This window comes from Chelmon rostratus, chromosome 16, assembly GCF_017976325.1.
Source record: "Chelmon rostratus isolate fCheRos1 chromosome 16, fCheRos1.pri, whole genome shotgun sequence".
NCBI classification, from domain to species: domain Eukaryota; kingdom Metazoa; phylum Chordata; class Actinopteri; order Chaetodontiformes; family Chaetodontidae; genus Chelmon; species Chelmon rostratus.
The window spans coordinates 24253546-24268320 of record NC_055673.1 but is presented as its reverse complement, the minus strand read 5'-3'; the positions used below and the strand labels follow the sequence as shown (position 1 = coordinate 24268320).

General features: G+C 42.1%; 1 protein-coding gene across 1 annotated transcript; it reads left to right on the top strand.

Annotated features, from left to right (window-relative positions):
* The first annotated feature begins 801 nt into the window (after positions 1-801).
* s100v2 (S100 calcium binding protein V2) lies at positions 802-7840 on the top strand. The gene is made up of 3 exons (XM_041955823.1): positions 802-957; positions 4449-4580; positions 6220-7840. Exons 1-3 carry the CDS (start codon positions 949-951, stop codon positions 6388-6390), a joined length of 312 nt encoding a protein of 103 aa, XP_041811757.1. The 5' UTR covers positions 802-948; the 3' UTR covers positions 6391-7840.
* The last annotated feature ends 6935 nt before the right edge of the window (positions 7841-14775 follow it).

Here is a 14775-nt window from a genome sequence, read left to right as displayed (position 1 = left end):
CTCCCTCCTTTTTTAATTGAAAAACTCTTTTTCAGGAACATAACTTCAAGGCATTTCCCACAGTCTGAATGCCTCACAGGTCTGGAGAGATTCACACACAAACCTGCAGAACCAAAAGTGTTTGGTGTCACATTGACGGTTGGTAGTGAACACAGTGACAGTCTGGAAGAGGAGCAGAATACCAGCCTCGACTTGCAGGCAGTTATTGCGCAAAACAGTGTCCAACTTTTACTAAAGGTTTCCAGATGTGGAATGAGTTGTCTGTCGAATGTGAGCGGTGTCGAAGTGGGAAATCCAAACACATCACTTTATCCACGATTCTAAATTAACAGGTTCGCTGTTGAAACCACCATATATACAGTATATCATATATGTGTGTGTGTGTGTCACTGAATAAAAAAATGGTTGAAAAATATGTGTGCACATGTGTCGGATTTAGAATTTAGGATGTGTATGTGTGTGCGTGCATGCGTTAAGGTACGTGTGCGTGTAGAGCGTGCGTTAAGGATGTGTGTGTGTGTGGTGCGTGCGTTAAAGGGTGTGTGTGTGAGTAGTGCGCGCGGTAAAGGATGTGTGTGAGTAGTGCGTGCGTTAAATGATGTTTGTGTGTGTGTGTGTTTGCGCGCGCGCGTGTTAGAGGATGTGTGTGTGTGCGCGCGTGCGTGTCTGTGTGTGTGAGTAGTGCGTGCGTTAAAGGATGTGTATGTGTCTGTGTGTGTCTGTCTGTGTGTGTGCGTGCGTGCGTGCCCGCGCGCGCAGTGCTGTAGCAGTGAGGCAGAAGGAAGCGCCTCTGCGCTCAGCTCCCTCTTCCTGACTTTCCTCTCCGGCTGAGGGAGGATCCAGGAAGGCTGCCAGCTGGTGACAGAAGCTCTGCTCCACTGACACACAACAGCAGCGAGCAGCGAGACACGCAGAAGGAAAAGTGAGCGCGATCTAACTCCAGTCGACATGCCTCAGGTAAGAAATACTCCAACTATTCTCTTAGCGGTGAGAGCTGCAGCCTGAGTGACGATCACACAGTTTTGTAACGGTGACTTTTTAATTAGTTTTCATTTAGTTTTCACGGGGAGAAAAACTTGTTTGCTGCCAGTTTCTTCACTGCGATAGCATAAATCTATTGGATTTGGATTAGAGGACGTTTCTAATGTAGGAGTGACGCCATGAGAGCGCAGTAAGTCGTTAAAGAGCGGTTTCGTGCTGAAGACGCACCCTCTCATGCCAGACAAAAAGAAAAAATGTCGCTGAGGAGCAGCTTCCACCCAGACGGGCCGAGCTGTTCGCTGTACAGAGGAAAGCTGTCTCACGCAGAGGCTCAGAGAGCTGCAGCTGCCCCTCCCCGAGCAGGAGCGGTCCAGCCGCAGCCAGCGCTGGTTCCCCAGGAGGAACCCCTGACAGCAGAGAATATTACAGTGATCGCTGACCAAAGCAGATCACTGAGGAGGGCATTTTTGTAGCTAAACTCTGAGTACAGTATCAGGGGCGTGTCTCAGGTGGAGCTCTCCACCTCTGTCACTCTGCTGTATGTAGATCAGGATTGTGCAATGCTTCCGCTTTATTCTACCACCTCTCTCATTGTGCTATAGTTCTTCCTTCATTAATAATGACACATTAATAACCTACCGACGGGCACCATGGGTGGCCTGTCAGCTTCCTGTAGAGCCCTGTGCCAGCGTCTGTTCCCCACTTTATCTGCCTCCCCCAAAAGAAAATCCAGGACCAGGACCGGGACCAGCCCATATCTGACAAACCACTTCAGTTAGTTACATCCTGAAGCTTCAAATGAATAATTAAGAACAGCTGAGAGCAGCAAACAATGCTCCACTGTAACCTCAGCTCAGAGATGAAGCAGTAGAACTCGCTCACTCTTTAAGATACATTTGCAAACTGTATGATAAAGCCCCAAAACAGGTTTCTCCCGCCCCGCTGTCAATGTTTTGTTCTTTCTGAAACTGAATCATGTAATGCATATCCACTACAATCCACTACAACCCACAGCAATCCAGTGAATGTTAAAAAGTTCTAATTCTAAAAAACAACGTACATCCAAATAACAACTATTTTCTGACGTCAAACTAAAGCCTCCCCAATAGTTTGACAGTGTGTGTGTTTCAGAGACCCATCAACTCATTTGGTATCTTCAGGTTAATGTAATCTTTATGAAATACTTTAGTGAATACAGCGAAGTGTCGAAACTCTCTCCAGTCATGACATTGTTGCTTTCTGTGGGATCGTGTTGGCTGAGGTGAAGCGGGCTTGCAGCAGCTTGTGGTACATCAGTCAGAAAGGGTGTGGCTTTGACAAAGCTGTTGGGCCACATGCATTGAATAACTGTAGCAAGACTGGAGACGAGCTGCTTTAATGCTGCTCAGATCAACAGTAACAGCCACACCGAATCAAATGACTGCATGTGACGTGGACAGTGTTGCTCACAGTGACGAGCACCGGCTCTTCAGCTCGCAGCCTTTAGTGTTTTAGTTCAGAAATGTGATTCAACAACACGTTTAAAATGTGGTTCAGTCTCAGGCTCTTATCATTATCAAGCAGCCAAGTGTTTTCAGCAGGAAAAGCTCCAACAAACCAGCTGTCCACTATCTGCTGAGCAGCACACAGCCAGCAGACACAGTTAGAGCTAAGCTACAGCAGCTAAAGAGGCGGTTATTTCTCTCAGGAGTTAGTGGAGACCAAAAACAGAGCTAAAAGGAGCAAGACGCATGAATTTAACATAACATCATCTTATCGACTTCGGAGGGTGATGATATGTTGTGCTTACAGGTTGCTACATTGTGTGCAAATCAAATCAAGTTAGTGAATGCTGCTTTAAACAGCTGTAATCCTTTGTACTTTCTTTATGAATCGCATTACTAAACGACGGAATAGTAACAGTAAAAGAACTATAAAAAGCAAGTGCCATAAAAATGACACTCAAAGTTCACTCTTGGCCTTGGAAACAGTTGTGGACAGAAACAATCCTATTTCAGTGTCCATTTAATCGCTGACTTGCAGCTTTCAGTCATATCACACATCTTCCTCAGCAGATGTTCTGTTGTCATGAAACTTCTGATGCAGAACAGCTGCCAAATTGACCTTTTGGTAGATTGTTTGGTCAACTCAGTTATAAAACTTTAGAAACTTATGAAACTAGAAGATGAAACCTCTCCAGATGTGAACAAGTAAAGAAATGTTTCATGGTTAACTGGTCTGCAGCTGTATAAGCTACAGCCTGTCTACCAGGTAAGGCCCGTCTATGAGAGCCAAAGAGTTTGACCGTTAGAGCAAACTCAGATCTCCAAAGGCGCTACATACTAACTTCATCTTCAATGAAAAGCTGTCATGTAAGTGCTCTAAAGCTACAAATGGCATGGACACATTCAGAGTCTGCCTGTTTCCTTCTTACTGACCTTACAACAATGGAGTTGATGATTCAGCACACAGGAAGCCCTGAAATTGATATAATGCAGATAATGACCTGCTGTACTGTTTCACGACAGTCCTTTTTATCGCCATCGTTTCAGTTCCCAGGTTTCCTTCAGCTTGCTTTGAAGCAGATGGAGTTTTAGCTGCCTGTTTGTGTTTGGCCTTGCTATTGGAAGCCCCCGTTCACATCCTGTCTCCTACCAACTGCCAGTTTTATTACACATGGCCATGAGGAGTGAAGGACTGGGATAGATACCTGTATTTAATAGTGTAGTGTTGCAGTTATCTCTCCCTAACCCTGAAACCTGGAAAAACTGATTTGTTGGCATTTTGGGGGCTCCAGAAACAACATTGACACATCACCACCTTTTAAGTTGATACACAAATTCAAATATTCCCAAGGTCAAGAACGAACATTGAGTCTCTTTTTCATGGCAGGTCCTTTTTGTAGTTTTTTCACTGTTGCTATTTCCATCATTTAGTTGTACAATTCATAACGAATGTGCAAAGTGTTATCACTGTTTTAAGCCGGATTGAATTACTCGGCCCCTTGCGGACAACGTCAGAACATAAACACAACATGTCAGCTTATGAAGCTGTTAGGATGAACATGCTAAAGAGCAGTTTGCTAGTCACAAATAAAGCAATGATGGAAACAGCCCTGGTGGAATTAAGGGCAAATATCTTAAAATCCAGTACATGGCATGTTGTCACAATCCACATTCAAAGTTCATACAGAAAGCAGTCATTATGGTGCACAGTGGTGTCATAGAGGAACAACTGTAACATCACCACAATTGTAACTCTAACTTAAAGTAAGATGTTTTCACTTGTTGGCAATGGCAGACGTCTGTGCTCTCTGAGGGCCCTTCTAGTTGAATTTGCAGGAGCAGAGCTTTGTGATGACTAGCCAATAGCAAAGCCTGTCAGAGGGCAATGCACCTTGTCATAATACTGATATTAGATCCAGGCATGACCGTGTTTTTTCTTTTGTCTTTCTTTCTCCATTTATTCCTTCCTTTTCTTCTCCCCAGTATTCAGACCTAGAGAAGGCCATCAACACACTGGTCACCCAGTTCCACTCTGCCTCAGCAGACAACGGTCCAACGCTGAAAACTGATGAATTCAAAGGTCTTTTGTCCTCCCAGCTGCCTAACTTAGTCACGGTAAAACTGCTGTCAGTCTCCATGTGCTTTCCCCTCAGCCGGACCTGCTGTTCACTGCAGCAGTTGGGTGTGGCATCACCTGACTCACTTCACACAAAGACAGTCAGAAACACGCTCAGCAGCAGAGTCACACAGGCCTCATGCACACAACAGCAGACTTGTACACACACAGATTAGAAAATCCATCATCTAAGCTTTAGTTCAGCTGATGATCAAGGTGGAAGTTCGTTTTGTAAAGGAGCCTAACACTGAAATATTCCTTTAGTCTTGAAAGATGGCTCTAATATTTGTGGCTTATACTCAAAGCCACACATACCAAGTATATGAAGGGACAGGGAAGTTTATTATATTGCAGAAGAAGTTTTAACATTTTTGGATGTTTTAATATACTAAATTGGGTTTCCATTGGAAACCATTGTAACCGCAATTAGTCCCTGACCACCACTGCCGCCTTCCTTTGCAAAGAGCCAGACAGAAAAGAGCCTACAGATGATTTTAACACAGTTTTAGTCTGGGTATTCCTTCAAAAGATACAACCCTGGGGGTCCTTGTTTAGCCTTTTGGAGTTGAGACTGTAATCTTAAGTTTGTTTCTGTTTTAACTGATCATTTGCATGAGGCTCCGAGGCTTTGCCCAGACCAGATGTGCCTCATCAGCAGCACATCCTATGCAGGACTTCTCCAACTGTCTGTGCTAGTTGCTAGGAGCATACCAATATTCTCATTTAACAAAGTTAAACATTCTCCAGTGTGAGGATTTGCTGCCTTTTTATGGAAGCTTATGATGGCGTTTGTCACCGTTTTGCCTGTTTCCATATATTTCATACATACAGTACATGATAAGACCCTACAGATGACCACTACAGAGAGCATGATTTATTTTTCTCTGTAAAATGTTAGTTACAGAAACCCTAATGTATGACAGTTTATTTTGTGCAAGTTAATGCCCTGCAAAGTACCGACTGAATGATGGAATGATGATTGAAAGAAAAATGATAAAACCAACACAGTGTAAACATGAGAACTTGAAGTGCTTGAAGGATCATTCTTATTTATTACAACTTGGGTCTTATTTAGAGTAACATGATAACATCGTGCTAACCAATTGAACAACTAAGTTTTGGCGACATCACTAAAATTATGTCTGACAGGTTAAGAAACACAAGCAGTCAGATGACTAGGCAGGTTGCAAACAAGTCAACATGTTAGTCAAACTTATTTGTGGGGATAATCAGGGAACGGCAAGCGCTGCTTTTCACTTCCCCTCCCAGATTCTACAAGTGCACACGAACACACAGAGTGGCTTATTTCAGCCGGAACTTATTTAAATAAAAAATCTTTCTTGAAAAAAATATCTAGCTCCATCACCTTAATGCTCCTGTTTCTTGACTTATCCTCTTTTTAGCAATGTCACCATGTTGCAAGATGTCAGCTCTAACTTTGATTAGTACAATGTCATAATGACAAATACAGTAAGAACTCGTTTGCAGTAAAGCAGACCGATTCTCTACTGTTTCAATTAGTGGCTCACGTCTTCACTTCCACAGTGAACACACAAATCATTTTTAACTGTTTTTGCTTTGCTCATGATGACAAAACATGTTCTGAGTTCCATATGTTGTCTTGTTGTGTTCCCCCAGGGGATCGGCTCAGACCAGGTTCTGGGCGAGATCATGCGGAAGATGGGTGTAGCTGACGGCGAGGGCATCTCTTTCAAGCATTTCTGGAACTTAATCCAGTCATTAGCCACCACGCAGCACGGCATCCTCGGCGGCCAGAAGGGCTCCTCATGCAGCTGCATCCTCCTGTGAAGAGCAGGCTCTCGACCTAACACATGAGCAAGCTCTGAGTTTCCAAACTAAGATTTAACAGTATGCACATCACTCAACTCATCAGGTGTCAGATAGAATACAAAGACAAAGTCTAGTCTGCACAAAGCAATCTGTTCCCAACATTTATGACTAAAACACGACACTTTCTGAATGCTGTGATCTCTCTTCAGGTTTCCACATCATGCTTCTGCCAGTATTCTGCTCAGCATCCTTTGTGCCAATTAAAATTCTAATGCGGACTATTTTGGATTCAAAATCCTCACATTGTCCAAGTCTGCACGTTCCTATGTATTTAATTTTTTAAAGAATTAAAATAAAATAATCTCATCCACCTACATAGTGCAAGATAACATCCATTTGTCGCCATTTGACGATAATGAATTCAGTAATTTGCAGTATGTTATTTTATGGATCATACTGCACATTCTTATATTGTCTTAGGTTCCTTTTACTGGACAGAATGATCTGATCTGTTGTTGTCATTAGCCACAGAGGGTTAGATATCTGCCTTTTGTATTGTAGATAAACCCCCTGATTTTGTTGTGTTAACACTAACCCTAACCCCAGCTCAAACAGAAGTGATCTATGGCAAGGTTTAAAACATCACCTGAGCAGGTGGAGGAGATCTGGGGAGTGGAGGTGCTGTTAACAAAATCAGGGAGACAGCAAGCCTCCGCGATACAGTTCAACAGAGACACAACTTCATCAAACTGACGATGTATCGGCATCAACCTGACACTCTAAAGGCTTCAGTATGTTTGAAACACACTAGGTCAAAGAACATGTTTTCCATATGAATGCATTAATGTGCCTCCACAGAAGTGCCTGTTGGACAGTCTCAGTGTCTGAAACTGACTCTCCCCTCACAGACCCAGCAGCAGACCTGAGGAGACTGTGTCAAAACATTTTTTTAACTTTCTGAAACCATCAGTCTCACACTTTCACATATCAAAGTTCATATACAGCAGTATAGTATAGTCAACCTTGCATGTCATGTTAATGTTAACTCATAAGTCCCATTTGCACTAAACAAATGGTATAAACAAACAGAACTGAGGCCATGTCATCAGAAATAGTGAGAAAGAACAAGTTTAACTTTCAGAAACTCGGACACATTTGAATAGATTTTCTTTCTTCCTCCGTGCAGAATTAACTCCGGGGTAACTCTCATTTCACTCTGTCTGAATGTGTGTGACACCAATCATCTCAATTTGACCTCGTGTCAGTAACAAAAAACAAAAGTCAGTATGTGTGACTTTGCAGTCATCTGTAGAAACATCTCAAAATGTGTGCTTTGTAGTCCATTTCCACCAGTAATGCTTTACCCTCTGATCCTGCATTTTCTATGTATTTATGTTTTGTAATTCTCTGTATTCTGACCTGTGTGACACCTCAAGAAAAATGATGTAATAAACATACAAAGAAATGACCAGGACTGCCTTTGTTGTCGTTTAATCATTTATTCGTTCAGTAAGAAAAAACTCACAGTTTGAATAGTTGATGTGAAAATGTGAAGTATCTGCTGAAACAGTTGTGTTTTATTGCTTTAATTAAATACATTATAAGGATCATTTCCACACTTGTAGCCATTAAAACACTTTTAAAAGTGTAGCAGTGTCAGTGAGCACAAGCAGTATAAGTAAACTATGCACCACTCTATTGCAGTGTCATATCAGCATCACGCAGAACATCTGAGTCAGACATGAAATGAACTAGTCACACATCACACATCACACCATCATTATGAATTTACATTCTCATGGAAAGACGGAGTGCATCCTCTTTTGAGTTTCTTTCCCTCAGGTGTACCTCGAAAGAATTCTAGATAAGATGAGAACACATACTTATTCATGACTTTCACCCTCCCAAATATATCCAGCTCTGTTTGCTCATCATGGTCGACGGCGTTCATCATCTGCTTGGATTTGATGTACAGGGCATGCTCCTTTGCTATAACTTGATCCAGCCAAATCTGTCTGTTCAGTGGTGCTATTCCGTAGTTGTCAACAGTGCAGCCATAGAATCCTCGCTGCAGACGTTCAGGCAAAGGTTGCTCAGTCACCATGGGGTGGTCGTCTCCAACAAATGCTGTGCAGAGGGGGCTGTCAGTCCCCCGTGAGCGGCCTACTTCACAACCTATGACACTCATGAGGAAAAGCGAGAAGGTTCTGAAGTTACGTACGGATGCTGAAAACACTGCTGCCATGAAGTAATGACCCCATCTCTCACAGTTGTAGCTGCACTGCTGGAACTGGAAAGTCTGGCGACAGAAGTCATTGAATTTGGATGCTTTGAGACCCTGTCTCAACTCCTGCAGAGACAGCGCACCCTGCTGCTCGTTGAAATTTTGACGGAAATGTTCAATTTCAGCTTGATTGTCGGTGCTCATGAATTTGCCCACCAGACTCACGCTAAGATTCTTTGTGTGCACTTTGTAAATACATTCGTTCAGAACATAGTAAAGGTCTGATGCAACTTCTTCTCTGGCATTGTACCGGATCTCCACAAGTAGATCCTGAATGTTACTGATTTGCTTGAAGATAATGTTGTCTTCATCTGGTCCTGGCTCTGTAAGCCAAATTGCTTTCAAGTGTCTTTGATCATGGTCTGGGACATAATCAGGAGCACGCCTTCTTTCATTTTCCTCAAAGAACAAGCTCCAAGTAAGTCCTTCCAAGCAGTCAATAGAAGGATACTTTTTGCGCAGCTCTATTGGAACAAACATTTGAGGGTGGCTTGGCCACTCAAGTGTCTGAAGATATAAAACCTTTCCTTTATAAGCAGGAATCACTGGCCCTGCACAGCCAAACTCCACTTTCATAAGCAGTTGACCTCTTTGATCCAGTTCAGCAATAACCCTTCTGCTGTTGTCATGAGCCGTCCAGACTGTGTCAGTCTTAGACATTATATGTCCGTCAGAACTAACAGACAGGAAGGAGTTGTGGAGGTGCAGCTTTGTTTCCACACTGAGAGACCGCAGACGTTTTAGCAGCTGCAGCATGAAGTGCAGGTCATTTCCAAGGTTGCAGCTGATGAGGCTGATGGTGCCAAGATGACCAAAGATGCGTTTAGTTTCTAATACTACTGAAGCAAGTTCCTCTGGGCCATAACCGGCTAGCTGGACTGTTCCACTCGTACCATTGCTGCCATGGCCAACCAGTATGACGTCGTGACTTCCAGTAGAAAATACATGGTTTCCTCTGAGAATATGCACTGCCCCCTTCTGGTACCTCAGCAAAGTTGATATGGTGGAATGCCTTTCAAACAGGTAAGTGGCAGACTCCATCACTGCAGGGTCCTCTTCCATAATAACTATAATCTGGTGGCTGTATTTAGTATCACCTCCCCTAAGGCTCATATATTGTTGGTTAGACATGACTTCTGTCTCGTATGCCTCATCATGGCTGAATCTAAAGCCGTCTGAACGAGTCAAATAAACTGGGAAGGCCTCCGTAATGAGACAAGTACCTCCAACACAGGCAGGTACTCCCTGATTCATGAAACACACTGCATGACAAGCAGGATTCCAGCTGTTGGTAATTCTCTGACACTGTGTCTTTAACATAGATAAAATCAGAGGTTTGGTGGACCACAGACCTACACTAGTATTGACTGCACTCATTTGTTTCGACTGGGTGTCTCTGTAAGGATCATTTGGCCACTTTCCAGTGTCTCCACGATCAGAGTGTAGTGGGTCAAACCTTGGTGGAATCATCTGAAGATATGCTCTGGAAATAGATATAAGTGAATCATAAGATAAGATAAGATAAGATAAGATTTATTGATCCCCAGCAGGGGAAATTCAGGTGTTACAAGCGTTCGGGTGTTACAAGCGGCTGTTCCTGAGCCAGTAGATCAAATACTCATACTGACTGAATACGATGTAGCAGCACTCAAGTAAATTAGAAAGAACTGTAATATGCTCTTTGATAAGCACACTGGTGCAGTTTGAGTGTACATTTTCACATCCTGTTCTTTGTTTGCAATTGACTTAGCTTGATTTGTACAGAGTAAATAGAATGCACACTGGAACCACTTACAGGTTCTATCACAACTTCTCTTATAGTTTGCAGTTATTAAGTATCATCCAACAGTTAAGCAAGGCTAAAAGTCTACAGCCATTCCAGCAGCTCTCTGAGGTAAGCTAAATGCTAATGTCAGCAGGCTAACATGCTCACACTGACAATGCTAACATTCTAAATGTTTAAGCATTAATGTTTCCATGTTCATCTTACAATTTTCATTTAGATCATCAAAGCTATTACACTTCGTCCTCAGGGGACATGAATGCATCAAATTTCAAGGCAATTCATCCAATACTTGGTGAGATATTTTAGTGTGGACTGGTAGCATCATATTAGTTTGGAAAAGCTAAGCAACATACAAAGAACAGGACCTTGACATATGGACTCTTCAAAGATATAGTGTTCCTTTAAGTCTGAGGGTGACTGACAGAAACCAATGTTCTTTGTCTTTATCCTCTCTGAATTAAATAAGTATTGATTGTTTTGTTGTGTATGCAAACACAGCATCACAATGACAGGAAACAGCTGTAAAATGTAACAGAGATCAATTGAATAGTCATGTCAGGTTTATTACATGAGGGCAGTGATCTATTGCATCATGTGATGTCTCACCTTTTTCCAAGATTGGATTCGAATGGAGTTCTCTGAACATTCCAGTCTGCAATGACAAAAAACCCAAAACAACTCATGTCTAATGCTCAGCAGTTAGCATAAACCTGTATAAAATTCTGCTCGTCTTATGATCAGAATAATCATTAGTTCTGCCTGAATACGGTCCACTGATGCATTGGAGGTCAGAACAGGCTGACTGGAAATGTGACTAATTTGGTTTTCACACTTTTACTGAATAATGAATAATGGATAAAGGAATGGCTACAACAGATTTTAAAACAAGACATTTTTGAATTAAGTACAGTGTAATTATTTTTCACTTGCACCATTTTTGTTGTCAGCTGTCTTTTCCCCCCGAGAGACTTTACCAAAATGGCACCAGGGCAGACATAAATACAGCAGCAAATTTGTCTATTTTAAAACTAAAGCCTAAAAAAAGTGTAATGACCTTACCAGCATTCAGTCCTGCTGCCAAAAACAGCTGAACGAGAAAAGCACAAAATCCACAGGGTTTAGACATGGCTTCTCTGCAGAGCAGCTGAGGTGAAGATCAGTGAGAATTCACCAGGAAGAGGAGCTTCAGGTTGTATCTCACTCCACATTTGGTTAGATAAGAATGGAAATGAATGTATATGACTGCAGTTCATCAGTTAAACACTACAAAACTGCAGGCTGTGAACATTTTGTCACAGTCTGACTGCTCGACTTCAGGTTTACTTCACTGTTTAAGGCAGATTTGCATGTTGTTCTTCTGTTTTGACTGTGAGTAACTGTTATCCACGGTTTGACTGAATATAGTGTTTTCAGTACACGTGTGTTGTAAAATGACACTGTATATTACAATGACAGATCCAGCAGACTGCTCCACCTTACAGAACAGCATACACTCTATCTCAGTCTAAAGCAATTCAATACACAGTATGTAATATGGAGAGATGGACAGATACTGACGACAATCAACCACACATTCTGTCAAGACTAGCTTGACAGGGTTAACAAACACTGAACATAGTAAACCTCATAGGTAGAATCTGTTGCAAGACTCCTTTATTTGAGTGTGAAGACAACATTCAGAAGCATGCAATGCCAACCAGAGCTGGTGTTAAGAAAAGGAGCTTCAGTGATCCCCTTTCCCTTTAAGGAAACACTTCCTTCACAAGATGAAGCAGATTCTCTATGCAGGTCTGGAGTCAAACAAAAGGGGACTGTAGCACAAATGAGTTTCGGGCCCCTGCTGACCATCAGGTACAGTGCACACTGCAGACTACAGGCTGAACAACCAGAACTGTGGAAACAGCCAAGATTCTATAGTAACAATTGCATGTGGATAACGACACCTGTAGACCAGCATTGGGCTCAATGTGGCACATTAACAAGCACTTTACAACAGTTAACCTGTACACTGTCCATGACTATATATTACAGATTTATTTATATATTTACATTGCATTACATTATATCTTGTTTATTTCACCATATAATACCTTATTACTACTTCATACATCTCATACATCGTGACTAAATGAATTGCACTACTTAACTGCTTTTGTGCATACATTTGTGCAGTTCACATACATTATTTTTAACATTATTGTTTTCATTCATTTCATTCAAATAGTTCTTTATCAGTTTTCTTACCTCTGAGCCTGTCCCTCTGCTGCTGCAACATGTGGATTTCCCCTTGGGGAACAATACAGTCTCATCTCATCTCATCTTACATGTGGCAAGTTCATTATTTTTAGTCTGCAGCCTCAGAAACCAGTACTGCTGTGTAGAACCTGGCCCTGTTTTCCTGGGTGGTGATTAGTTTGTTTTTATTTGATCATACAAAGAATAAGGACCATGCAAGCTCTGTATCAACCCAAATGAAGATTTAACATATTGACATACTGTCCCTCTACAAGACAAGACCTCAAGGTAAAAATGCAGGGGTTGTCTGACCTCTAACATTTTGCTGACAGTACATTATTGTGGTTGTGTTTGTGCACAGTATTACCAAACAAATGTGTAATTAATCAGAATCAAAATCACATATGAGTGATTACACATATAAGTAATATGACTGCAGTTTTTAAGCTGCTCTCAATGGACTCACACAGAACCATTTGGAGGAAGACAGAACAAGACACACAGCTAAAAGCAAAGACAACAAAGCTGAGCAAAGAGAGGTCAAAACAAGCATGGAACTATTCAAACAAATCAAATTACCATAAACCTCAGTCATTTCCACACAGTCATTTCCACAATTACTAGCTATTCTGGGCTCATACAGAGGAAAGTGAAGCGGTACATCCAGGGGACCCTGTGAACTATGAAGGGATGATACTGTGAAACAAGTCCTTTGTTGGGTTAGAGCTGCCGCACACAACCTGTGAGTGTTTGGTCCTCTGCTTTGTAGAGTGGGCTTTGAATTAGCCACAATTTGTGGTTCATTTGATGGAGAGTGTAAAACAGTAAGTACTTGTGTGTGTGGGTGAGTTTCAGGGCAGTCAGACAGGACAGCACAGTCCAGGGACGACAGTTTGATGTTCTGCATCTCCACTGTGTTGATGTGCTTCATGAAATCAGCCTCAACATCCCCGTCCTTCAACTTCATCAGTGTATAAAAGGTTACTGTGTGGGACACTAGAGAACCACGTTTTTACCTTTGGAAAGCAACTCTTTCTTATGTGGTATGCAAACACACTCACACAAGCAACTGGTCTGAATTGATGTCTACTCATTAAAGTTAATCTAAAAAAGTTGATAACTCACCTTGATAATGTGTGGATCAATGCAATTTTATGAACACACACACACACACACACTAAATGCTTGTAGTTGGACTAAGATTGACTAGTAACCCTCACTTCATACTTAATCTGAATACCTGCTGCCTTCAGAGCTTCTTCACATCACCTGTCAGTGGTGTCACACAGCCACCATGAAGCAGATGACAGACAGCATCATACTGGTCTCATCATGCTCATTGTTTAACATCAACTTGTACACCAGCAGCTTCACGTTTGATGCTGGGAGGCCTACGGCCTGTTACCACATGGCTGTTTCCAGGTCACTGCTAATCCCCTCCAATCTTCTTTTCTCCTCATTAGCCATCTTACCCACTCCTTTCCCTGCTGCGCTCATGAAGCCTGCCTATGACTAATTCTGTTGAAGTCTAATTTTACATGCTACAGGTTTCGTACCGGAATTATTGCTGAATTCTAAACTGTAATGTTGTGACATGACAGGCAAACAGACATTTTGATCGACAGAGGTAAGGTGAAGCTGGATGGAGAATAAATAGAGGTGGCTTAAGACGAGCCAAGAATGGACTGTCTCTGCAAGCGAAATCCTCTGTGTGCATAAAGTTGTCGTGCATGTCAATATGGTTGGACCAGTTCTGCAGCATCAGTTGGTTTGTACGTGGAGGAGTGTGAGCAGTTAAGATAACCTGGTGGGAGACAGACTGGAGCCAAATATCAGAGGATTCTTAATCCAAAACCAAGATGGAAATCAAGGAAAACAACAAAATACCCAGCAGGTACATACCAAACTACACACTGCATACCACTGCCAAATGCTTTCAACCCCTGAAACTGCCTTTTCCCGCTTTAAAACCATGTTCCTTGTTGTATGACATATTGTGCCAGCATTGCATGTAATTTTCTACATGTTTTGTTGGATGTATTTTGAAATCATGATCATCTGTGGTTTTGTGATGATGAAGTCATGAAAAGGACCACCT